Below are 27,576 nucleotides of genomic sequence, written 5' to 3' on the forward strand. Positions count from 1 at the left end.
AATTTTCTGAATATGTTCTGAAAGGATATGTTGGGCCAGGAATGCTTAGCAGAAACCTGAAGTTAAGAGTCATCATTCACTTAAAAGAAGCAATAGTTAAGCTCTACTAGGAATAAAGAATAGGTCTATGATGATTTTAATCTGTTGTTTTATAAATAAACTCAAATCTACAGAAAAAATTCACACCAAACCAGGATTATTTACTTTTGTAAACTTCAGAGAGAAGTTTTGTCTATCCAGTCCTTGTTGTACAGTATAGGTACTTAACGCTTTTAATGATATCGAGATGAGCAGCGAATGCCCTATTAAGGATAACACTAGTGGGAAAGAAAAAAAAAAGAATAACACTAGTGGGGACGCCTGGGTGGCTCAGGTGGTTAAGCGTCAGAGTCCTGGGATCAAGTCCCACGTAGGGCTCCTTGCTCAGTGGGGTGTCTGCTGCTCCTTCTGCCCGCTGCTCCCCCTGCTTGTGAGTGCTCACTCTCTCTCTCTCTCTCTCACAAATAAATAAAATCTTAAAAAAAAAAAAAAGAAAAAAGAAAAAAAAGAATAACACTGGGTATTTTGTTTTTCAGGAGCTCAGTTTCAGTATTTCTTCAGGAAATGAGCATAGCTACCCTATTATAAAAGAGGCTTCTGAACTGAGTTATATGCTGGTCATCTATTCAGTAAATTCAAAGGATAAGTTTGATTTTTTGAAGGGGAAATTTATTAATGGTAAAACGACAGTAGCTCAATTTCCTCAAATTTTTGGTCTAAATTTGTTATAATAGGCATAATGGCAACAACAAGGAAGAAGTTGCTAAGAACACTATATATTTTAGGGGGTTTGTATCAAGTTTGAAAAAACAAGCTCATTGTCTTTTGTAAAATCATTTGGTAATGAGAAGGAATCCAAGAAACCATGTTCCCTTTGAGATGAAATCTGGCCTTCCTGGGCTGAGTAATATGGCATACCAAAAAGGCAGCCAACCAGGGATCTATACAGCCTGGTTTAAATCCTAGTTTAAAACCAGAGCTGGATTTAGATCCATCCATTTTTGGATGACCTTTAAAGGCGTCACTGACCCAGCACCCCATTTTCTCATCAGTAAAAAGAGTGGGCCTAGTGATAAAACCCTTAGTTCCTTCCAGCTCTGACACCTTGCAAGTCTAATCATTAGTATTCCACACTCTAAATTTGGCTGAGTCTAAACTTTAATTAGGAAAGAATTGAAGAATCACTAGAGAAAAAAAGAGCTAGAGAAAGAGGATTAATTGCTGTTCTGTGTCATACTACTGTTTGCTTTTCTATCACTTTCATCAGCTATGCCAGTTACAGAATAAAATCTATTTAAACCAGCATTTCCTGCGTTAGATCATACAACTCCAAACTAACACAGATAGCTCTACCGAAAAAATGATTTTAATTTTGTCATTTTACTTTGGTTTCTGGGCAATTGGCTCTGCATATGCTTATATTTGGATTAAAAGTACCCTTTAAAAAAATCCATCTAGCTATACACAAAACATAAATTTGTGTACTTTCTGTATGTACCTTATGCTCCAATAAAAAGTTTACTTTAAAAAGGATATTCAGAATATAGTCAGAAGACACAATTCCTGAATCTAAAAGTAAGTAGAGTTTTTGTTACGCATAACCTAACTGGCTCTCTTGACGCATGTCTAGAAGTAAAAATAATGAGTGTGTAAAGAGCTGCACTATTTGTCCCAAGCCAAAACCAAGATTTATCAACAAAAATAGATACAAACTCAAGAAGAATTCACATTTTGGTGGGTAACAAGAAAAAATCTTTTGCTGCCTAACTTGCGTAGGAAGACTCGTACCTAAGTAACCTAGACAGTCCAATGTCCAGTTTTAGTTTAGTGTTAGGGTTTTTTGTGGGGTTTTTTTGGTGGTGGTGGGGGGGGGGGGGAGTTGGCAGTTTATTTCCAGTTCTTTGGCAAGGAAGAGAAAGACTACATCAAAAGTCATGTCATTCATGAGCACAGTATTACAGAAAGAACTAGAACTCTACTCTGTCAAAAAGTTGAAATCAGATTGTAAAATAATACTTGATATTAAACTCTCTCAAGCATCTTATTTATAAAATGGAAGTAGTATCTACCAGAGTAGTATTAGTAACAGCGTTGTTGAAAAGATCAAATGAGACACTAACATGATAACACTTAAAAACGGTTAAGAAAGAGTAATAATAATAGTAGCAAAAGTAGTAGTAATAGGGGTTAGTATTTATGGAGTATTATATTTTAACCACTGTTCTTAACACTTTACATGTATTTACCCATTATCCTCATAGTTATCATGTAATGTACCTATTATTATCCTCATTTTATACATGAGAAAATGGAGGCTCAGAGTGGTTATGTAATTTGTTATACGTCATTAGGTTAATAAATGATGGAGTCATGACTCAACCAACTCAAACAATCTGACTTCAGTACTCAAAGGCTCTTAACTATTGAATACGCTATTGTCTCAATTGCAAAAAGACCAAGGTTGCCATATAAACGGATGGGGCTATCCTGGAACAATACATTAAGCTTAGAATGGTCCCATAGTTCCAGCAGATTTAGACCATGTTTGAGAAATACTCTTAGATCAAAGACTTGCTTGCTCTTGGGGGAGAAAAACATTTTGTTATGCTTCTCAACTGAGGATAAGTAGGTCATTTCATCAGGACCAGTAACAGCAAAATTGCTCTGAAGTGATGATTTTAACATACTGGCACAATCGATTATTTTTATCACAAACTTAACTGATTTTAAAAGACTGTTTCTGGGATGCCTGGGTGGGTGACTCAGTCAGTTGAGCACCCAACTGGTTTAGGTTCAGGTCATGATTTTGTGGTCAGGGGATCAAGCCCCAATTGGGATCAGCTCAGCACAGTCTGCTTCAGATTCTCTCTCCCTGTCTCTCCCATTCACTCTGTCTCTCATATACATAAATTCTTTATAAATAAAAAAAAAAAAAAGAGAGAGACAGTTTCTTTGACCTGAGATAGTAATTGCCTGTGCTGGGTCTGTCCATAAAATAAAAATTGATGCAGAAACTGTGTTAGGTTACTGTTTGAAACACTCACCATTAAAGTGGTTTTAAATTGGCTGTTATAGAACCCATTTAAAATGTATTAACAGTCATTGACCTGGGAGTATTACCTGTCCCCATGATAACTGAAGTCTCCATTAAACCTACTCTTCAATCTTGATGAAGGTGGGGCAATCAAAGCTGTTCAAGAGAGGTTAGAATCAAGAAGAGCTGGTCTGGTTGGCTTTTCACAAGCTGGAAAGAAGGGAGGGCAGAAATGTCCTGTCTTTTCCATATGCTGTGCCTGCACCCCAAGAGAGAAGTGGGATTTTTGGCACCTGGACCACAAGACAAGGGAAGCTGCAATAAGCTACTTCTTTCTATCTTTTACAGTATATCAGAATAAAATGTTAACAGTTTTTTTTTAATACATAAGAACATATTTGGGGCACCTGGATGGCTCAGTTGGTTAAGCAACAGCTCAGGTCATGATCCTGGAGTCCTGGGGTCAAGTCCTGCATCAGACTCCTTGCTCAGTTGGGAGTCTGCTTCTCCCTCTGACGTTCCTCCCTCTCTCAAGTTCTCTCTCTCTCTCTCTCTCTCCAATGAATAAATAAAATCATTAAAAAAAAAAAAAAAGAAAGAAAACATTCTCCAATCCTCCTTTTGGGAGTAACCTTAAAAACAACTAGGTCATAGCATTCAGCTCATAACTACACACAGAAGCGAATGGAAAAACAGATTTAACCTTGGGTTCATCCCCTATGGACTAAGACCTGGGGAAACTGGCGTGGTCCTATCAAACCAAAGAGGGCACCAATTCATGGTCTAAGTTAACTTTACGACCTGGAAAAGTAAGAAGTCAGTGAAATAATTAGAGTTCCTATTCCTTTGGTCAAAATGAAGGGACAGGATGATACAGTACCCTGAGGCTAGAAGCACAAAAGAAGGAAAAAGTGTCTACTAAAATCCTAGCAGTTAGAGGTGCTCCTGACTTTCTAAATCCATCCAAGTCCAGAAATAAGGGGCCATGGAATGGCATGTTTAGATCTCTAGTCTACCACAGGAAGACTAACCATAAAAGTTAATTTTTACTCACCAGCTTCCTCACTGAAACCACAACCAGAATTCCCAAGAGTACAAGAGACAAATCACAGACTCCAATATTGGTCACAGAATTAACATAAACAGGTCAGAAATAAAAATTTCATTCATGTGAAAATGTCCTGTTATCTTCAAAGCATGAAGAAAATTACAAAACATGCAGTTAGAGCTGATTTTATTTTGTTAAATGAATCAGGTGATGGGAAACAAACAATGTACCTGAGATAGCTTCCAAAATAAGCAACAATATTTGGGTGTTTACAGTCTTTCATCATAATAATTTCTTGCTGTACAACTGCAAAGTCTTCTCCTAGAATAAAAAACAAGCATGTTGAATATTTAGTAGGTAAGTTTCAAAATGTCAACTTGTTTCAAAACATAATAAATAATGTTACTGATGTTATATTTAATTACAGTTACAGTCTTTACAGAAGGTATAGTGACTAAAAGCAAAACTCTGGTCCCAGACAATCTAGATTTAAATACGAACTCTGTCCCTTACTAAGTTGTGGGAGCTTGAGCAACTTACTTAACCTTTCTGTGCCAATTTTTTCCTCCACAAAAGGGGGATAAAAAGAACTTGTCTCACAGAGCTGTTGGAGAAGTTACATGAGCTAATATATGTAAAATGTTTAGAACAGTGCCTGATACACAGTAAGGGCTACAAAACCATTTGCTATTATTAATATTATGCGTTGGACATAATCATCATATAATTCACCAGAAAACACACAAGGCTTTTTTCCTTTATTAGCAAATAAAGGAAATTTTATACAATTTAAGCACAAGGAGGTGATTCTCTTTTAAGTCAGGGCAGGAACCTTTATCCACCAGGAGTGTTGAATACACCTCCATAGGCTCCTGAGCTGAGAGGCCTACACTCCTGCAGTACTGGATTACCAGATGGCCCACGTACACAGGCTTCTCCTGGATTCAAGGGCCTTGCTCCAACTGTATTGGGATGCAGAATGTGATTCTATTTAGCCTTGTTGGACTACTAGTAAATAATCTCTCTCCTCTATTCCCTTCATGCCCAAATTCTTCAAAATAAGATTTGGCAATCCTATAGCAGTGTCACATGCTCTGGCTCCTGAAAGAACACTGTGATAGAGAGAAACAGAACTGCAGTGAATGCAAATGTGGTGAACCAGAGACTGTACAGAAAGAACAAATGCAAGTACTTACATTCAAATCAAAGTAGTTGTGCATTACTAATTCAGTTTTTGAAGCATTATATACTATGAAGAGCCTAACCAAATGTATATTGGTGGCAAAGAAACCGGTTTCCTAAGTCACAGCTCAAATCGAATCAGGTCATTATGTCATCAAGCCCTGACATTCCTCGCCTTGACATTTTCCTACTATAAATGTAAGTGAAACTTAAAGTGGCCAAGCCATGAACTATTTGAACCCAGTGTTAAAACCCACCCTACTGCCCCAGTTACAAGGGAAGCAGTAACAGAGAAAAGACAGTATGTCAGGTTCTTAATTTCTGCAATGAAATGAATACAATGTCAAAGATGTCCAAAGGAAGAAAAACAGGAAATTTAATATTTATGCTTCCAAAATTTCAGAAGAAAATCACTGAAGTAGGATTCTCTTCTGAGTTTACTTCGCACCATTAAGAATTCCTGATTTTCATTATATTAACAAAAATCCAATTAGAAATAATTTTAAAAATCTGATTAGAAATAATAAAACCAAGTAAGACTAATACCAGTTTTCAGGGATATACTAAATACTTGGAAAGTTCTAAATTTTTCTTTTTCACCTCGCTCCCCACTGTACTTTCCCCAAACCAGTGAAGGGGTTACAGAAGATCAAAGTTCATCTAGTCAGAACGAACCGCAGGACTTTAGTTTGATGGTCAGAAGACAGCAGCTCTCTTTCTGGGGATGGTCACTGCACAACTTCAAAGAGAGCCAGCTTTAGAATAAAGTTGATCTGTAGAAAGCACTGAGGAGAAACAGGAAAAAGGGGGAAGGAAGAAGGCTTACTTGAGCCTTTGTAGCAAGACTCCTCTGTCTCTGTAAGCTTCCGATATACCAACACATGATCAATAAATTCCCTGAATTGTTTAAATTACCTTGAGTTGTGGTTTCTGTTACAACTATAAACATAACATCCTTGTACATATCCCCCTTACAATAATGCGTCAATGTCTGTGTCTATGTCCTCACTAGAATATTATATCCCCTAGGACAGGATTATGCCCTAATCATCTTTGTATCCCTAACAACTAATACGTGATCCATAAAACTGGTGCCTGAATGAATCTATGATAGGACATAATTCCTCTATATGCTGATTCTAAACCAAGAATGTCTGCTTTTGGTTTAATTTCAACCAGTTATTACCGTATATTATATAATTAATTGCTTATTTGCTACTCCTTTGTTTTACAAAACATGTGAATGGCTTTAAGTCCTGGAAAATGGTGTTAAACCAAACAAAGGGCCTCCTTTTTCCTATGAAGTCATTTTCTTTGTGATTATGAGAATGGCCAAGTTAAATTCAACATTTTTGTGGGAAAAAAGGATGCAAAGAAAAAAAAAAACCACAATTCAATTTTAAAGGTTAACTGAAAAAGCCAGATTTGGGCAGGAAAAAAGGAAAGAGTTTCTATACAGCAATAATCTAAAAGAGCTCAATAGATTTAAAGTACTTTCTCCAAAGCCCCAGAGAAATACACACCAAAGAATGAACAGGTACCTCCATCCCAAATCCTAGCAGACCAGGATGGTTAGACTAGATAATCTCTAGATAATATCCCATTCTGAGAGTCTAGGATTTTTGTTAAAATTTTTAGACATTAAAGTGAAGAACACGTCTTCCAAAAAGTGGCAGGCAGGAGGAAGGAGGGATGGATGGAAGGAAGATATAAAAAAGGAAGAAAGAAAGAAACCCTAACTGAGAAAAACAGCAAGCCTGCAAGCAGAGCAGATCAGGAATAAACCAAGTAAACAGACAAATGAAAAGACTTGAGAAGTTCTCAGAATAAACATAACACATAGTAAATGTTCAATATATGTTAACTCTTTGCAGCAGGCTGAAAAATGGCCCCAAAGGTAGAAAGGTCCTAATCCCTAAAACCTGTGATATTACTTCATAATGGTAAAAAGGTTTTTGCAAATGTGATGAAATTAAGGGATGGGGAAAGTATTCTGAATTATCTAAATGTAATCACAAGTGTCCTTGTAAGAGGGAATCAGAGGGAGACTTGAGTTTAAGGTAAAGAAGCAAGATGCTTTTCTTTGAAGATGGGAGGAAGAAGCCAAGAATTAAGGAGTGCAGGGAATGGAGCTCTAAATGCTGGAAAAGACAAGGAAACACATTCCCCCTTAGAGTCACCAGAGAGAATGCAGCCCTGTATACACTTGGATCTTGACCCAGTGAAACTCACTTTGCACTTGAGAATTCCGAAACTCTTAAGAGAATAAATGTGTGCTTTTCAAGCCAGCAAGTTAGTGGTAATCTGTTAACAGTAGCCACAGGAAACTAATACAGTATTACTATCAACATTATTATTATTGTGACAGAGCTGGCTAGCCATTCACAAGTAATCTGTGTTCTCCCCTACATTGTGTAGAAGTTATTGGTGGGAGGCAATCATCTAGTCAAAGACAACATTTCCCTCAGGGTGAACACTAAGGTGTCCAAGAAACTAGTTCTTGCCAATGCAAAGTAAGCAAAAGTATTGTGTCCTTGTTCCACTCTTTATTTCTCTATTAGCAAACTACATGACACCATGAGGCACCAGGAAATGCAAGAAGTTTGGGTTCCTGAGTCACTAAAAGGAAGAAAGTCATCCAACACATTGTGCATCTGCACTAAACTAGTACATAAACTTGAAATAAAATTCATTATGTTAAGCCACTCATATGTTCTAGTTTAGTTATTACAGTAAGTATTATCCTATGCTGATACAATAATTACCACCCATTTGTTAAAAAAGGTTGTCCAAACTGCAATAGGTGCTTCACAAATGTTTTCGTAGATTAACAAACAAGATATTGTCCCTCTATTTAATAGAGAACAGAACCAGATTATAGGCATTTCTATTTGGTATATAATGCTTTCCTGCAAATGTCTATATTTAGTCATATGTGTGAGAACAAAAGAGGAAACTTGAATGTCATGGAGGTGGGTCTTTTCCTGAAAACTATAATAAAACAAAGAATCCTTAATACCTCCTTGCCTTTTAGACATAAACGGACAATCACTGTAGTTCCAACATTTCATAAAATTCTTGAGTTTTTCTTCAACAAAATAACATATAATCTTAAGTCAAATGCATATCTAACTGACTGCAATTTTGGTATACCTAATTATTTTCACTGGTGTAAACTGGGGACATTTATAAATGCTACTCTTCTTACATTAACATACGCATTTTGAAAATAAACTACCCACTCATTTTTTTAATAAAATTAGAACTAAACATTCAATAAAATAACTACACAATCAATCAATATGATAGAACGAATCAATAAGAGAAAAGAGAAGAACCACATGGTCCTCTCAATGGATGCAGAAAAACCATTTGACAAGATACAGCATCCATTCCTGATTAAAACGCTTCAAAGTATAGGGATAGGGAACATTTCTCAACTTCATAAAATCTATCTATGAAAAACCCACAGCGAATATCATTCTCAATGGGGAAAAGCTGACAGCCTTCCCTTTTCTGAGATCAGGAACACAACAAGGATGTCCACTCTCACCACTCTTGTTCAACACAGCACTAGAAGTCCTAGCAATAGCAATAGCAATCAGACAACAATTGGCAATGAAGAAGTCAAACTGTCTCTCTTCACAGATGACATGATACTTTATATGGAAAACCCAAAAGACTCCACCCCCAAACTACCAGAACTCATACAGCAATTCAGTAATGTGGCAGGATACAAAATCAATATATAGAAATCAGTTGCTTTCTAATACACTAACAATGAAAATATAGAAAGGGAAATTAGAGAATCAATTCCATTTACTATAGCACCAAGAACTGTAAGGTACCTGGGTATAAACCTAACCAAAGAGGTAAAGGATCTGTACTTGGGGAACTACAGAACACTCATGAAAGAAATTGAAGAAGACACAAAAAGATGGAAAAACATTCCATTCTCATGGACTGGAAGAATAAACATTGTTAAAAAGCCTATAATGCCTAGAGCAATCTATACTTTCCATACCATCTTGATCAAAATTCCACCAGCATTTTTCAAAGTGCTGGAATAAACAATCCCAAAATTTGTATGGAACCAGAAGTGACCCCGCATTGCTAAGGAAATGCTGAAAAAGAAAAACAAAACTGGGGGCATCATGTTGCCTGATTTCAAGCTTTGCTACAAAGCTGTGACCACCAAGACAGCGTGGTACTGGCACAAAAACAGACACATAGACCAGTGGAACAGAGTAGAGAGCCTAGATATGGACTCGCAACTCTACGGTCAAATAATCTTCGACAAAGCAGGAAGAAATATACAGTGGAAAAAAGAGTCTTCAATAAATGGTGCTGGGAAAATTGGACAGCTGTGTATAGAAGAATGAAACTTGACCATTATCTTACACCATACACAAAGATAAACTCAAAATGGATAAAAGACCTCAATGTGAGTCAGGAATCTATCAAAATCCTAGAGAAGGACATAGGCAGTAACCTCTTAGATATCGGCCACAGCAAATTCTTTCAAGACATGTCTCCAAAGGCAAAGGAAACAAAAACGAAAATGAACTTTTGGGGCTTCATCAAGATCAAAACTTCTGCACAACAAAGTAAGCAGTCAACAAAACAAAGAGGCAACCCACAGAATGGGAGAAGATATTCACAAATGACACTACAAAGGGCTGATACCCAAGATCTATAAAGAGCTCCTCAAATTCAACATACACAAAACAGATAATCACATCAAAAAACAGGCAGAAGACATGAACAGACACTTCTCCAAAGAAGACACACAAATGGCTAACAGACATATGAAAAAATATTCATCATCATTAACCATCAGGGAGATTCAAATCAAAACTACATTGAGATACCACCTTATACCAGTTAGAATGGACAAAATCAACACGACAGTGAACAACAAGTGTTGGAGAGGATGTGGAGAAAGGGGAACCTTCTTACACTGTTGGTGGGAATGCAAGTTGGTGCAGCCACTTTGGAAAACAGTGTGGAGATTCCTTAAGAAATTAAAAACAGAGCTACCCTATGACCCTGCAATTGCACTACTGAGTATTTGCCTCAAAAATACAAATGTAGTGAAAAGAAGGGCCATCTGTACCCCGATGTTCATAGCAGTAATGGCCACAGTTGCCAAACTGTAGAAAGAACCAAGATGTCCTTCAACAGACGAATGGATAAAGAAGATGTGGTCCATATATACAATGGAGTATTATGCCTCCATCAGAAAGGATGAATACCCAACTTTTGCATCAGCATGGATGGGACTGGAGGAGATTATGCTGAGTGAAATAAGTCAAGCAGAGAGAGTCTATTATATGGCTTCACTTACTTGTGGAGCATAAGGAATAACACAGAGGACACTGGGAAAAGGAGAGGAGAAGTGAGTTGGGGGAAATCGGAGAAGGAGAACAAACCATGAGAGACTGGACTCTTGAGACACAAACTGAGGGGTTTGGAGGGGAGGGGGTTGGGGGCATAGCGTGAGCCTGATGGTGGGTATTAAGGAGGGCACATACTGCCTGGAGCACTGGGTGTGGTGCATAAACAATGAATCTTGGAACACTGAAAAAAATAAAATAAAATTATATTAAAAAAATAATTACACGAGTACTATTGTTTGGATAAATATGGTAAAGCTGTCAAAACAGAACTAATGGTTGCGAGGCAGAACTGTCATTTCGCTCTGTGTAACAAGTTATGCATCTAATTCCAGGTCATTGTATGAAGGCAGCTGACATGTCTCTTCACACTAAAGAAGTAGAGGTTATTTGAAAACCCAACCGGGAAAATTTTAAAGATTATCTGTATTGGGAGTTGAGCCAACAGAACAACATTCAGGGAATCAAGTCTTAGTCTATTTGTAAACTGCGTATCCTATTTCCTTTCTGTCCCCTGTAAAGTAAGCACAAATTTACAAGTCATCCTCAATTTCCTTTTGTCTTCTTACTTTGTTTCCTATTTCCTGTTTTGTTTCTTTGCTTTCTTACTTTCCTTTGGTCATCTTTAGGTCTCTCTTCTAAATGTTAACATCTTCACAACCCTAATAAGCTGACATGGTTTGACAACGTCATATAATGAAATAATTTTTTGCATTATCAACAGTAATTTAGCACAGTAACTACATGGTGCCTGGGTGGCTCAGTGGGTTAAGCCTCTGCCTTAGGCTCAGGTCATGATCTCAGGGTCCTGGGATCGAGCCCTCCATCTGAGCCCTCCATCCGGCTCTCTGCTCCGCAGGGAGTCTGCTTCCCCACCCTCCCTGCTTGCCTCTCTGCCTACTTGTGATCTCTCTCTCTCTCTGTGTCAAATAAATAAAATCTTTAAAAAAATGCTTTTAATTATTTCTTAAGATTTTAAAAGCAAGTTTTCTCAACTTGTTTTACCTTCCAGCTTATAACTCTGTGAAGAGATATGTGAGTGTATGTTTGTGTATATATGTTATTTATGAAAATATCTAAATGCTTTAATTTGGATAAAGGCGAATAGTTACTCTTTGCATAATCTCTCTTGAGAATATATTCAACAACCACCATACACTAAGCAGCCAATATAATATATAAGAGAATGTGCTAGAGACTAGAGGTAGAGTTTCAGAATGAACAAGACTCTCCTTGACTTTAAGGAACTTAGAGGGGACATAAAATTTGTACTATAATAACTGTAAAGGCTTAAAGTCAAACCTTCAGTAATTCCCTTATTTCTAAAACATCAAATCTATACTTGGCTACTGGACTCACCATACTTTAGCAACTCCCCATATCTAGCACAGTGTCATGATTAAGGATATGTACTTTTGGAATCAAAATACTGATCTATGAAACCTGATCTCACAACTTTCTAGTTGTATGATCTGGGGCAAATTCATTCATATTCTCTCTCTGAATTCAGGTTGCTCATAAAAAGGAGAAAACAGTGTCTCCCCCTCTTAAGGTTATTTTAAGGATTCGATGAAAGAATAGTTAAATACTTAGAACAAGTCTTCACACATGTTCATTACTATTATCTGCTATTATTACTACGCAGTAGGATTGTTATTTGTAATTCTACCTTTTTCTCCTACTTTTCTCCCTCTTCACTTCACATTTTATTTATTTATTTGACAGACAGAGATCACAAGTAGGCAGAGAGGCAGGCAGAGAGAGAGAGGAGGAAGCAGGCTCCCCGCCAAGCAGAGAGCCGGATGTGGGGTTTGAGCCCAGGACCCTGGGATCATGACCTGAGCCGAAGACAGAGGCTTTAACCCACTGAGCCACCCAGGCGCCCCGCCTTTACACTTCCTATTCAGACTACTAAACCACTCTTTTCCCCCCAGAGGGCTTGCTTCCTCACTTCTGTCAGGGCTCTACCCAACTGCTGCCTTCACAGTGAGACTGTCTCTGATATCCCCATGTAAAACAGCAACCCGCAATCACAACTCTACAAATACCCTTACTGTTCTGTTTTTCTCTATAACACTTACCATACCCAACATACCGTATGTGTACTTAGTCACTGTGTCTCCTAACACATAATAGAACAGTGAATATTAATGTATCAGTGAATTATTCTTTGAGTACTAAGCAGCTGAAATCCACAAGAGAAAAAAAATAAGGTGGGTAAATAGTAAAAATACAAAATTCTCATTATTTGTAGTATATATGATTATGTTCCTGGAAAGCAAGCAAACCAAAATCAATTGAAAAAACAACCAAAAACAATTTTTTAAAATCCGTAAAGTTATAGTCATAAAAAAAAATAAATAAATAACCATGGGAGTGTTTCCCCCGCTCTCTCTGCCTGCCTCTCTGCCTACTTGTGATCTCTGTCTGTCACAAAAAATAAAATCTTAAAAAAAAAACAACAACCCTAGGTGGGTTCTGAAGGCAGTGGGTTAAGCCTCTGCCTTCAGCTCAGGTCATGATCCCGGGGTCCTGGATCAAGCCATGCACCAGGCTCTCTGCTCAGCAGGGAGCCTGCTTCCCTCCCCCATCTCTGCCTGCATCTCTGCCTACTTGTGATCCCTTTATGTCAAATAAATAAAATCTTTAAAAAAAATAAATAAACATGGGAGAACCATGTTGTAATTGGCATTACTTTAAAATAAGTCGCTCTCATTTAACAATTGATATACCCAGAAGAATTCTCATCTTTTTTGATTCTTTATCTACCCTGGATCACATTAAATATCCTCTGTCACAGAGATAAGGAAAAGAAATAAAAAGCATCCAAACTGGAAATGAATAAGTAAAATTATCTGTTTGCAGTTGACATGATCTCATAAGTAAATAAAAACCCTAACGATTCCATAAGACAACTGTAAGCACTAACAAATGAATTCAGGGTGTGCCTGGGTGGCTCAGTGGGTTGAGCCTCTGCCTTTGGCTCAGGTCATGGTCTCCGGGCCCCGAGATCAAGCCCCGCATCGAGCTCTCTGCTCGTTAGGGAGACTGCTTCCCCCTCTCTCTCTCTGCCTGCCTCTCTGCCCACTTGTGATCTTTTTGTCAAATAAAGAAATAAAATCTTAAAAAAAAAATCTTTAAAAAATGGGCAAAGGAATTGAATAGATTCTCCAAAGAATACATATAAATAGCCCACAGACACATGAAAAATGTTCAACATCACTAATCATCAGGTAAATGCAAATCAAAACCAAAATGCAGTATCAACTTACACCTGTTAGAATAGCAAAAGAAGGAAGAAAGGAAGGAAGGAAAGGAGGGAGGGGGGGGGAAGAAAAAATGAAAAAAAATTGTTGGAGAAAATGTAGAGAAATTTGAATACTTGTAAACTGCTGCTAGGAATGTAAAATGATAAAGGTGCTATGGCAAATAGAATAGAGGCTCTTCAAACAAAACAAAACAAAACAAAACAAAACAAACAAAACAAAACAAAAACAACAGAGCTACCATATTATCCAGCAATACAACTTCTGGATATTTGCCCAAAGGAATTGAAATCAGGATCTCACAGAGGTATGTGAACTCCCGTGTTCACTTCAGCATTACTCACAATAGCCAAGAGGTAGAAACAACCTAAAAGTCCACTGATGAACAAAGAGATAAAGAAAATGTGGGGATATATACAGTGGAATATTGTTCAACCAGTAAAGAGAAGAAAATCATGTCATATGCAACAACATGGATGCCCCTTGAGGACGTTATGCTAAGTGAAATAAGCCAGTCACAGGACGGATACAGCAAGACGCCACTTATGTGAGGTATGGGAAGTAGTCTACTATCACAGAAACAAAAAGCAGAATGGTGGTTGCCAGGAACTGAGACAGCAATGAAGAGTTATTGTTCAATGGGTATAGAGCTTTAATCATATTATATGAAAAAGTTCTAGATCTGCCATACAACATTGTGTTTATAGTTAACAATACTGTACTGTACACTTAAAAATTTGCTAAGAAGGGTAAATCTGCATTTTTTACCACACACATACATGCATGTGCACACACAATGTCCTATGGCCAGAGAGAAAAATTTAAACTTAAGACTATAGGAAACAAATGAGATTTCCCATGCCCATCTTATGGGTACTTCATTCACAAAACTTCCTGCTTCCATTCTACTTTAAACACAAAAAATGTCCATCTGTGTTATATGTAAAAGTATTTCATAGCTAATTTTAATTTACCTTTGTTATCTGGTACCTTTCCAAATACATAATTTATAAAACTGCATTTCATATTATAGAAACAATAAATGGAATTAACAGTATTTCAGTAATCCATGGCTCACTTCCCAGAGCTGTTATTCTTTTTAAAAAGCTGTCAATTACTGTCTCAAACTACCAGAGTACCAAGAAGTACCGAAATCCAATTACCATTTTAAACTACCAGAGGACCATAAAATCCAACAAATGATTTTAAAAAGATAGGAAATTGACTTTAAGCACTTACAATTTATAACACTGTAAAATAGTTTTTTGTAAAACCACAAAAAAGTAACCAATTTTTAGTTTTGGGAGGAAAACTCAAATCACAATTAGTACCACACAGAAATATAAAGGAAGTATTTAATAATCCTATGGTCTTCTAGATATTCCAATGTAAATGAAAAAAATAATTATGAAAGCAATATTAGTATTCTGACTCTTTAAATATGTCATCTAATGAAAATAAATACAGTCTGTCTATTTGTTTGGCCATCTTTTCCTAAGTGTTCATGATTAACAATGTTTAAGGTAAGTATCACTTAGATTTGCATAAATTGCTAGAAATCAACTTTGACCTTGGGTTCAGCAGGATCAAAAAGAAATTTCCTTGCTCCAACTAAACAGTAAGAGATCAAAAATGTCCTGATTGGCATATCAAAAGAGTTTCCAACAGAAACTGACAGTCTATTTTTCTCTCAGAAGGCTTGACTTAAAAATACAATTTTTCTAGTGGCTCCTGGTCCTGAGGCTATGTAGGCATAAACCACAGCTGAATAAAACTTAAGAGCATTCCCTAAAAACAAAACAATACAGCAAAACTATTCTCCCCATAACCTCAATTTGGGTGTACACCGTTCCTCCCCATTTCCCCTAGTAAACTACCAGTCATGTTTCAGTCCTATTCTTCCACCCTCAAATCTCATGCGCTCAGCCCTGCCTTCCATGCCACTCAACTGTGGATGCATAATAGGTCTTACCCCCAGGGTCTCTCTTCTCAATCTGTACACTGATCGCGCTACCAACCTGTTTAAAAAAAAAAAAATCCCCCAGTCCACAGGGTAAAGTCTAAATCTTTGGGCTACTACATACAGTTCTCCATAAACTATCATCAATCTACTTTTCACATCTTATCTCCCACTATACCCAAACAGAGCATATCACTTATCTTATTTCCCAAACAGGTCTAGTAGGCGAACACCACCTTTGCTTTCACACCATCCTCATATGAAACACCCTCCATTCTCCTATAGGTAGCAAAGTCCTAGCCAGCCTTGGAGGCTCAGCTCAACTGTTCCTTTCCTAATTATACCAGTGAAATGAACCTCGCAACCTCTACGGAACCCACTAAATGAATCAAGATATATGAGCTACTCTGTTCTACTAGTGTCCTCTCACAGAGCATCTTGCCTAGATACTCCCTGTCTAGAGCATTTCACAGAGCAAAGAGTCAAAGCCAGCTATTCATTGACCTGGGAACTGATTAGGTTCTTCTAGTCACAGCTACACCCATTCCTTCCTGCCAACAGAATTCATAAATAGACACTCCTGGCTCAGAGTGGATCCCTGTAGTCTGGCTGCTACATAAACACTCCAGTTAATTTTCATGTAGGGTAACAAGCTCCTTGAAGGCAGGAAGGATCCCTGTCTTTGTATCTTCTATTCTAACTGAACTGAGTACTAAATAAATATCCATACAGTTAAATCCACTGAACAGACACTCAGGACTGGAAATGAAGAGGAAATGGCAGATATATTAAATAAAAAGTCCTCTGCTGTTTTTTTTATTTTTGAGCATTATTACCCTTCAACGTGTAAATACCTAAACTGTCCAGTATAGTCAGCCTCAAGCCCACAACATGCCCTGAATATATTAAAGAGCGGCTAAGCACTCCATGATTGATCTTTGAGAAGTAACTATCCTAAATGATGTAACAATGACTCTCTCCATGATGGCAACAAACAGTGCGGCTCAGAGTAAACGCTCAGAGTAAACAACAGGCCGTATGGGACTACTACAGCGCTCCAGGGAGACAGGAAAAGGAACCGGATCAGTAATTCCCCTGGTGTCTTCCACTCTATGATGAAAATAAAAAGAAGAAAGCACCTCTCCTACCTCTCAGGAAAGAAAAATACTAATGACAAAAGGAGACAGAAAAATGTGGACATTGGGGAGGGTATGTGCTATGTGAGTGCTGTGAAGTGTGTAAGCCTGACAATTCACAGACCTGTACCCCTGGGGCAAATAATACATTATGTGTTAACAAAAAAATTAAAAAAAAAAAAAAAAAAAAAGGAGACAGGAAAAAAAATTGTAAGATGTAACTTCAGAAAGCCATGAAAAACTAGTGGAGTGAGGGTCTTCCCAGTGCCGTTCGCACTTTCAAAATTTTGTTCTTCCATTTAATAAATGTTGTGTGTAATTGTTTCTCATGGAAACAAAACAGAAATCCTATTCTTCTTACTATGAATTTCCCTGCTCATCAATCTCTATACTTTTCATTGTGTTGGAAAAGAAATGAGTTTCCCCATTTGGAAGAAATGAGATTTTCCCCTGAGTTCCTACCTAATTAATCAGTGTTATCTGCATTTACATTCTACTTTAAAAACTAGCACTGCAAGCAATAGCACAAATGAGTCATTAGAAGTAACTGTAATTAAATCCCATTTTTTTAGTGTGGAAAAACTAAACAATGGGCTAAGAATCAGAGGAATCTGATCCACAAATACGATATGTGAGTTTGGGCCCATTACAAATGCAGTGCCTCCTTCCACACAGCAGGAAATGTGAGCCAGGCTTAAGAGACTATCAAACAGTACTTCCCGGTCAACACATCTTTTCTCTGAGAAAAGTTTTCAAAGTTGTGAAACGTCCGACAACCAATGAGAAAGAAGTTCTAAAAAGCTGCTTATGGCTCTAAAACTGACTTTAAAACACACAAAGAAAAAAAAAAAAAAGACACTCAAGAGACCCACAATGCAGGTAGTTGTTCTACTACCAAGCTCTGCCGAGCTCTGATTCATTTTTAGTTTTCTTTTAAAATGAGTCTCCAAGAGTTGGCAGGGTGCTAGCCCAACCAGCTTAAGGACCACAGGAATAAATCTCTAGTCTGATATTCAGATTTACTGATGCACTGCAATAAAGAAAACTGCACAAAAGAGGAATCTTGAACCATCTTACAAAACAAAGGAAAAGATAACAGTTATTTTAAGACTTGGGGAGGAACGGAGTGTAGGTGAAATTCACATGCAGTAGTGCTATGACAGGCTCAAAGCAAAGCAGAGCTGTACGTAAATGGGTCCCTACTTTAGGACTGGACTGCAAAGTGAACCCAACATCCTCTTTCCTTAGCAAGTACCAAGTTAAGATACATGCTGGTGTTACATCCAGATACCCCTTATCTGAAGCTGTGCATCTCGGCTGTAAAACGATTGCTTCTCTATGTCAAAATGACTTAAGATTCTCCAGACAAGAGTGCAATGTTTTACTCTTGCTGATATAATTACACACAGCCATGTTTCTGCTGGTCCACGATCTTCAAGAATAAAGTCTCTCAGGATATAAGCAAGCTTTGTCACTCATAGACAGGGTTTGTTACAACACTTTCCAACAGCACCATTCTTGGGAGTAATATTGTTTGAGGCTTTAATCTGTGTGTTACTCCAGCCTGATAAATAGGCAGGCAAATTTTACTTTCTTCATTAATTACCTGAGATTCCCGTCTCCATTTCATGTGAGTGTGAAGAACAACTTGCTAATTAAACTGTCTACGTGATGTTTTTTAGAAAGAGGAGTTTATTTGCTGGTTTATCTTTTGGTTTGTTTATTATGCATTAATTTCTCCACAGAAGATATCCAATTCAGGCAGATATACATGTTTTGAAGAAACACTTATATCTTACCCCAGTGAAGTGCATGTACTCATTTAACATGCACAGAAATTACTTAGCTTGTTAAGTGGAGGCTCCACCACGTAAGGTTTTCATTTACCAGCTCTAGGTTAAGTAAACATGGAAATTGAACTTGAGAGCAGTTTCCATACCGCTGTCAGCTCCTGAGAGCAGGGGAAAAGCAGGCTCTAGAGCTCCAAGGCCAGGGTGCAAATCCAAGATCTACACTATTAGGGCAAGCTATTTAAACATTCAGTGCTTCTATTTCCTTATCTATTAAACAAAGGGACACTAATATAATGATTAAATGAGTCAACAAACAGCACTTCATTCAGAGCCTGGCACGAAGTTAGAATCATTAGCTATGTATTAGCAAAAAAACAAAGAGTCCTGGTTTAAACCAATGCATCTCTAAGAAATCTCTAAGGTATCCTCTGTCAAGTCTCTACATATTCCTCATTATTTTGGTTTATCCAATAAATATTTAGTGAGTGTTTACTAGGTGTCAGGCAATTTATCAAGCACTGGGAATCTCATGGTAAAGAAAATGAAGTTTGCCCTTTTACAGTCTTGTGAAGACTTCACGACCAACACATTCTTACCAATAATTATTTCAATTGTTTCCTACTAAAAACACACCCTTGTTGCTGAGGAAAAGATGTCATTTCCTCAAAAACTGTTGTTATTAGATAGTGAGTTTCTTTAGGACAAGGACCACATCTTGTTGCTGATAGCTCCAGTGCCTAACTATCAAGGTCTTAACAACAGAAGAGTCAACAAATACTTTGTAGCATTTCCCTAATTCTTGGTTCTATAGTTCATTTTTTTTCCAAACTGAATTTTACCACTGATAAATACATTTAATGTGTATTTCTCCCTCGTCCCTGTGTATTTCACACACAGCAAAAAAGCTATTAGAAATCAGCAGCTGGGCGCCTGGGCGGCTCAGTGGGTTAAGCCTCTGCCTTCAGCTCAGGTCATGATCCCAGAGTCCTGGGATCGAGTCCCGCATCGGGCTCTCTGCTCGGCAGGGAGCCTGCTTCCTCCTCTCTCTCTCTGCTTACTTGTGATCTCTCTCTGTCAAATAAATAAATAAAATCTTTAAAAAAAAAAAAAAAAGAAAGAAAAGAAATCAGCAGCAGATCTTAAAACGAGGGTGACTAACATTCTCTGTCCAAGACTGAAAAGACTTCTGGAACATGGCATTTTCAGTACTAAAAGTAGACAAAATCCCATGCAGAATGAGAAAAACTGGTCATCAACTCAGAGCTGATGGTTTTGGAAAAGTACAGTAAGTACAAGTGCATGTTAAAGATAAAATAAAAAACAAAGGCTAACCAAAATTTCACAGTTTCTCAAGTTCCGACCATAAAAACTAAACAAGAACATCCTCTATGGTAAGTACCTGCTCAACACCAACTGTTCCTCCTGAGGTCCATCCTGAGTCTCTCTGCTTGGTGCCCTTCTTCCTGCTTCCCTCCAGGTTGTTGGTTATGGAGTTTAGGATACCTTAACCTCCAGAGCTTTCCAAAGGACAGCATGGTTAATTACTCTTCTTCCCTACTTTTCTTTATTTTTGCTCCCAACTCATACCATGCTCTTTTCACAGATATTTTATCATTTGCAACTCCATTAGGAGACTTCTTTCTCAATTCCAAACATCATACCCTTTTCCTATTCTTGCATTTTTTTCAACCCTTTCCTAGTTACCACCTTTTCTCCATCTTTTTGCAAAGTGAAAAAATCAGCTGTCCCAGCAGTCCTACTAGTATAATTAGTTACATACCTATAATTGATAAGAGCCCAAGTCTCTATTTTTAGCTGCTTTTAAGTATCAATATAGCAATAAGCATTGCTTTCTAGTATTAATACTGCAATGGATATTATTTTTTAGCAGCTTTATTGAGACATAATTCACCCAAATGAAGTGTACAATTCATTGGACTGTACAACCATCACTGCAATCTTAGAAATTTTTCAAATCTCATTAGCAGTCACTCCCCACTCATTCCTCCCATCATTCCTCCCACACTCCTCCCTCAACCCTAGGAAACCATTAATCTACTTTCTCTCTATACAAATTTGCCTCTGATGGACATTTCATATAAATAGAATTAGACCACTTGTGGTCCTTTGTGACTAATTTATTTTGCATGAACTTTTCAACATTCATCCATACTGTACATTTATCAATACTTCATTCTCTTTTTTTTTTTTGGTAAATAATATTCCACTGTGGATATATATTTTACTTATCCGTTCGCAGTTGATGGATATTTAGTTTTTTCCTACTTTTTGGCCATTATGAATAATACTGCTCTGAATATTCATGTACAGGTTTCTGTGTAAATGCAGATTTTCACTTATCTTCTATACATGCCTAGAAGTGGAAAAGCTAAGTCATATGTACACTAACAACTTTGGAGAGTTACCGAACTATTTTCCAAAGTGGCTGCACCATTTTACCTTACCACCAGCAATGTGTGAAGGTTTCAATCACTTCATGATCCTACCAACACTTGTTACTGTCTTTTCTTTTATTACAGCCATCCTCATGGATATGAAGTGGTATCTCAATGTTGCTCTTTCCTAACAAGTGCTGCTACTGAGCATCTTTTGAGCATGTACCTACTGGCCATCTGCATTCCTTCTTGAGGAAGTATCTGTTCAAATCCTCTGTTTTTCAACTGGGTTGCCTCTTTGGAGGGGGGTGTCTCTTTTTTTAATTGAATTGAAAGAGTTCTTTATATTCTAGATAGAGTCCCTTATCAGAAATATAATTTACGAATATTTTCTCTCATTCTGTACACGATCTTTTCACTATTAATTATTAGTCATTTTCCAGGACAAAAGTTCTTAATTTTGATATAATCTAACTTATCTTTTTTTTTTTGTCATACTTTTGGTGTCATATCTAAGAAAGCACTGCCTAACCCAAGATTGTAAACATTTATTCCTATGATTTCATTTAAAAGTTTTATAGTTTTAGCTTTACATTTAGATCTCTGATCCATTTTGCATTAATCTCTGTGTATGGTGTGAGGCAGGAGTCCAACTTCATTTTCAGCATCACTTACTTAAAAAAAAAACATATTCTTTTTCCCATTGACTTGTCTTGGAGACATTCTAAAAAATCATGACCATAAATGCAAGGATTAAATTCTGAATGCTCAATTCTATTCCACTGATCTACAAGTCTATCCTTATGTCAGTCAAGACCATACTGCCTTGAGGCGCCTGGGTGGCTCAGTCATTAAGCATCTGCTTTTGGCTCAGGTCATGATCCCATGGCCCTGGGATGGAGCCCCATGTCAGGCTCCCTGCTCAGCAGGAGTCTGCTTCCTCCTCTGCCTGCTGCTCCCCCTATTTGTGCATGCTCGCTCTCTGACAAATGAATAAATATTTAAAAAAAAAAAAAAAAAAGACCATACTGTCTTGATTACTGCAGCTTTGTAATACTAAAATGGAGCATTATAAGTAAGCCCTTCAACTTTGTTCTTTTTCTCTTTTTAGCAATTCTGGGTCCCTTCCATTTCTATATGAATTCTGGGGTCAGCTTGTCAACTTCTGCTAAAAAAAAAACAAGCTGGGATTTTGATAGAAATTGTGTTGAATCTGTGTATCAATTTTAGGAGTACTGCCATCTTAAGAATACTAAGTCTTCTATCTATAACTTTGGGATGTCTTTCCATTTAGATCTCCTTTACCAGTGTTTTATAGTTTTCAGTGAACAAATCTTCTGTTTCTTTTGTTGAATTTCAAGTATTTTATTTTATTTTTTTATTTGACAGACAAGAGATCACAAGCAGGCAGAGAGGCAGGCGGGGGTGGGGGGGGGGGAAGCAGGCTCCCCGCTGAGCAGAGAACCTGATTCGGAGCTCGATCCCAGGACCATGGGATCATGACCTGAGCCGAAGGCAGAGGCTTTAACCCACTGAGCAACACAGGCACCTGAATTTTAAGTATTTTAACCTTAGTTTTTAAGCATGTAATCTTAATTTGATGCTATTGTAATTAGAATTACAATTTCATGTTCAGAATGTCATTGTGTATAGAAATAAAATTGATTTTTGTATATTGATCTTGTATCATGTAACCCTACTGAATCTGTTATCAGTTGTAGTAATACTTCAGGTGATTCCTTAGGATTTTCTAGATACAAGATTATATCACCTGCAAATACAGATAATTTTACATCTTCCTTTCAATCTCAATGCCTCTTATTTCTTTTTCTTGCCTAACTGTCCTAGGAAGATACACACTGATGAAAAAATATGGTGAAAATATAATTCCTTTGATATTGGAGGAAAGCCATCTTTGTCTTTCATCATTAAGTGTGGGTGTTTTATATATGCACTTTATCAGGTTGAGGAAGTTCCTTTCAATTTCTAGTCTATCTGTTTTATTTTTTTTAATCATGAACTTTGGATTTTGTCAACTGCCTTTTGGGCATTGTTGAGATGATTTCTGTTCTTATTCTATTAATATGGTATTTTATAGCAACTGATTTTCCGATGTTAAATCAATATTGCATTCCTGGGATAAATCCTACTTGGTCATGGTGTACAATCTTTTTTATACATTGATAGCTAGATGTGATCTGCTATGATTTTGTTGAGGTTTATAGTTTTTTTGTGAAGTCTTTGTTTGGTTTGATATCAGGGCAATACTGACCTCATCGAATGAGTAAGGGAGTATTCCTTCCCTTTTTTGGGATAGAAGGGAGTTGTGAAGGACTGATATTCTCATTTAAACATTTGGTAGAATTCACCAGTGAAGCCACACGTTTCTGGGTTTTTCTCTGTGAAAAGTTTTCTGATTATTAATATAATTTCAATTAGTTATGGGTCTATTCAATTTTCTATTTCTTCTTGAATCAGTTTTGATGATGTGTCTTTTTAGGAATTTGTCTATTTCACCTATTATCTAATTTGTTGGCATTCAGGTATCCATAATATTTTCCTAATTCTTTTTATTTCTCTAAGATAAGCAGTAATGTCCCCTCTTTCATTCCTGATTTTAGTAATTTTAGTATTCTCTCTCTTTTTTTTAGTTGGACTAACTAAAGAATTATCAACTTTGTTGGTCATTTCAAAGAACCAACTTTCAGCTACACTGATTTTCTCTACTGTTCTATACTTTATCTCGAATTTTATCTTTATCATTTCTTCCCTTATGTTTGTCTTTGGTATAATTGGCATTTTTAAATTTCTTTCTTTTTTTTTGGTTTACATTTCTTAGGGTAGAAATTAGCTTATTAATTTGAAACTTTTTTTTTAAATTTTCTTTTTAAATACAGGCCATGACAGCTATAAATTCCCCTCTAAGCACTGCTTTGGCTACATACCATAAGTTTTTATATATTGTATTTTCATTTTTATTCCTCTTGAAGTACTAATTTTCCCTATGATTTCTTCTGAGTCATTAGTTAACTAAAACACTGTTGTTTAGTTTCCATATATTTGTGAATTTCCCAAATTTTCTTGTGTCACTAATTTCTAACCTTAATACTACTCTTGAGGAATATACTTTATATGATTTTTATTCTTTTAAAATCACTGAGACATGTTTTATGACCTAGCTTATGGTTTATTCTTGAAAATACCCTATTATGCTTGAGAATAATATGTGTTCTGTGCTACTGGGTAGAGTGCTCTATAGATGTCTATGAGGTCTAATTGCTTTATAATAGGTCTAATTGCCTTATAGATCTTCTGCTTAGTTGTACTATTAATCACTAAAAGTGGGATATTAAAATTTCCAATTTTAATTGTTTCACTGTCTATTTCTCCCTCCAATTGTTGGTTTTGTTTCATATATTCTGGGGCTTTGGTGTTAAGTGCAACTATTGTTTTCTACTGTTTTTCTTAACAATATACAGAATTTGCATTGTGAGCTAATGTTGTTTCGTTTTTATAATACCCTTTTTTCAACCTCTTCCTATTTCCCCACCCCTTTTCACCAGGCAACCACTCTTCTACTCTGTGTTTCTATGAGTATGACTTTTTATTGGTTTGTTTTTTAAGATTCTACATGTAAGTGATACCATGTAGTATCTGTGTTTTTCTGTCTAACTTATTTCACTTAATATAATGCCATCAAAGATCATCCAAGTTGCTGCAAATGACTGCATTTCCTTCTTTCTGGTGAGAGAATAACATTCCATTGTGTATGCACAGCCTACATCTTCTTTGTCCATTCATCATCAACAGACATGTAGACTGTTTCCAAATCTTGGGTATGGTAAAATAATGCTATAGTAAACATGAGAGTGTGGGTATCTCTTCAATATCCTGTTTTCATATCCTTGGGATATATACCAGAAACTGGATTGCAAGACAGTATAGAATTCCTAGTCTTAATTTTTTTAAAAAAATATTTTTAAGGATTTTATTTATTTATTAGAGAGAGAGAAACAGAGAGAGAGCGCAAGTGCACAAACTGGGGGGAGGGGCAGAGGGAGAAGCAGACTCTCCGCTGAGCAGGGAGCCCAACAAAGGGCTCCATCCCAGGACCCTGGGATCGTGACCTGAGCGGAAGGCAGATGCCCAACCGACTGAGCCACCCAAGTGCCCCTCTATTCTTAATTTTTTGAGGAACCTCTAAACTGTTTTCCATAGTAACTGTACCAATTTATAATCCCACCAAAAATGCACAAAGGTACCCTTTTCTCCACATCTTCACTAACATTTATCTCTTGTCTTTTTTATGATAAAAAACTAAATGTTCTGTACAACAAAGAAAACAATCAACAAAAAGGTAATCTATGGAATGGGAGAAAGTATGTGCAAATCATATAACCAATAAGGTGTTCACATCAAAAAGAACTCACAGAAGTTAAGAGAAAAGAAAGTCTGAAAAAAGAAGCAGAAAAACTGAATAGACATTTTTTCCAAAGAAGACATAAAAGCAGCCAACAGGTACATGAAAAGGTACCTGTTGGCTACTTAATCATCAGGGAAATGCAAATCAAAACCACAAGGTATCACCTCAGATCTGCTGGAATGACTATCACCAAAAAGACAAGAGATAACAAGTGTGGGTCAATATTTTATTGTGAAGACCTCTGGGACTACAATTTCCATTTATCACACATCAAGGAAACGTATGCTTTGTTAGAAGCAATAGTCTTAAAAGGAAACTAGACTTTCTTCTATACTGGTATATGAGACTGCAATAAATATTAAATTTGTGTTAGCAGCATTTCATGTTAAATATAAAGAGTCACTGGTTTGCATGACACATTTGGAATCAAGAGGACTATGCAAAAGGATGAGATTATGGAGTGACATTTCTCTTTTCTTTAAAAAGTACTTCTCCCTCTCATTAAACATTTGTTTTAGTATTACTGAGATTTTTTTTTTTTTACCCACTTTATGAGTAAGGCTGAAAATAAATTATGAATATATGCTTGTTATCCTCTGAGACGTTGGAGAACAGGTAGCATGGATGCATAATTAACATGACAGGGACAGGAATTTCACTAATGAGCAGTTCTTAAAAGACACAGGTTTACCTACCTGGGAGCAGTACCTTGTCTAGTTCCCTTAACACTAATTTCCCCTTAACTCTAATACCTAGAGAAGATAGAAACTTTTAATAGCTGGAAATTGATGACCTCATGTTTTCAGGTAATGTTCTAATCATAGTTCTTGAACAGTAACATAGCTATGTTAATGGAAACAATAAAAAATGGTTTATTTCTAACTTCAGTTAGGCATGTAACACTCTGCAACAGCCCCACATTGCTGGTAACTAGTCAGTTTCTTCTTCTGTTTCCTACAGTGGATCCTAAAACAACAATAAATAAAAAGTCATTTCCATTATTCTTCAGATAGCTTACCCACCTGCCTCTACTTCACATCTCAGTTAAGGATCAAGCTTCCTCCATCTGAGAAAATGGAGACCCACTGTAGAGATCTTTTACTACCCTCTCCTCAACCTTAAAGCTAATTTATATTTGTGCCCGCTCCAGGCCCTTTACAAAGATGTCATCCCACAAAAGCTACTCTCTTCCTTTGCAAAAGAGGTACCTCCAGATCCATCTCTTCCGGGCCCTCTCAGAAAGGTGCTTCATCATTTGTATTTTCTTTGATACCTTCATCTCTACCACCACTCCTTCCCATTTAGCCTACACATATGCTCCAACTTCACTTCAAAGTAAAAACTTTCCCTTAACCTTCTCCCCTATTAAACCTGTCTCCCTATTGCTTTTCCCAGCCAAAGTTCTTCAAAGAGTAGTCTCAGCTTGGTTTCCTTTTCATGACTTGCGTCCATTCCTCAACCCACTACAATCTATTTTTCACCCCAAGACTCTGCTAAAATTACTCTTGCAAAAGCTCCACATCATTCTTAGGCCCTAATCCAAGGCCTCTTATCAGTTCTTTTTTTCTTATCAGTTCTAAAGTTGCATTTCCTTCTTTTTGGTAACTCTCCAACTACAACTACCACCTGAACAATGATTTTCAAATCCATGCCTCCAGCCAGGTCTTGGAGACAGGGTAGCTCTCTTCTGAGCTCCAGATCTCTAGATCAAATTGACAACTGTACATATCTACACAATCTCTACACACCTCATAATCAACATGTCTCAAATGAATAGAAATATATACTCTCTTTTCATCCTACCTCCTAAATATCTCTTAATTCCCACCCTACTATAACTACCTTGGTGCAAATCCTCGTAACACTCAAATTGCCTCTTCGGGTAGACTGCTATTTTTGCCTC

General features: G+C 37.0%; 1 protein-coding gene across 10 annotated transcripts in view; it reads right to left on the reverse strand.

Moving 5' to 3' along the window:
* Positions 1-27,576, reverse strand: part of MAP4K3 (mitogen-activated protein kinase kinase kinase kinase 3) — a 187,610-nt gene that overhangs the window by 86,014 nt on the left and 74,020 nt on the right. For all 10 annotated transcript variants that reach the window (XR_004385506.1, XM_032881982.1, XM_032881984.1 and 7 more), the window contains one exon: positions 4,352-4,442. Coding sequence is in view for 9 of the 10 variants with exons in the window: in XM_032881982.1 (XP_032737873.1) it covers positions 4,352-4,442 (91 nt within the window). In the remaining variant the exon portion in view is untranslated. The remainder of the gene's footprint in view (positions 1-4,351; positions 4,443-27,576) is intronic.

This window comes from Lontra canadensis, unplaced genomic scaffold (assembly GCF_010015895.1).
Source record: "Lontra canadensis isolate GAN:19392208 unplaced genomic scaffold, GSC_riverotter_1.0 scaffold78, whole genome shotgun sequence".
Lineage (NCBI taxonomy): Eukaryota > Metazoa > Chordata > Mammalia > Carnivora > Mustelidae > Lontra > Lontra canadensis.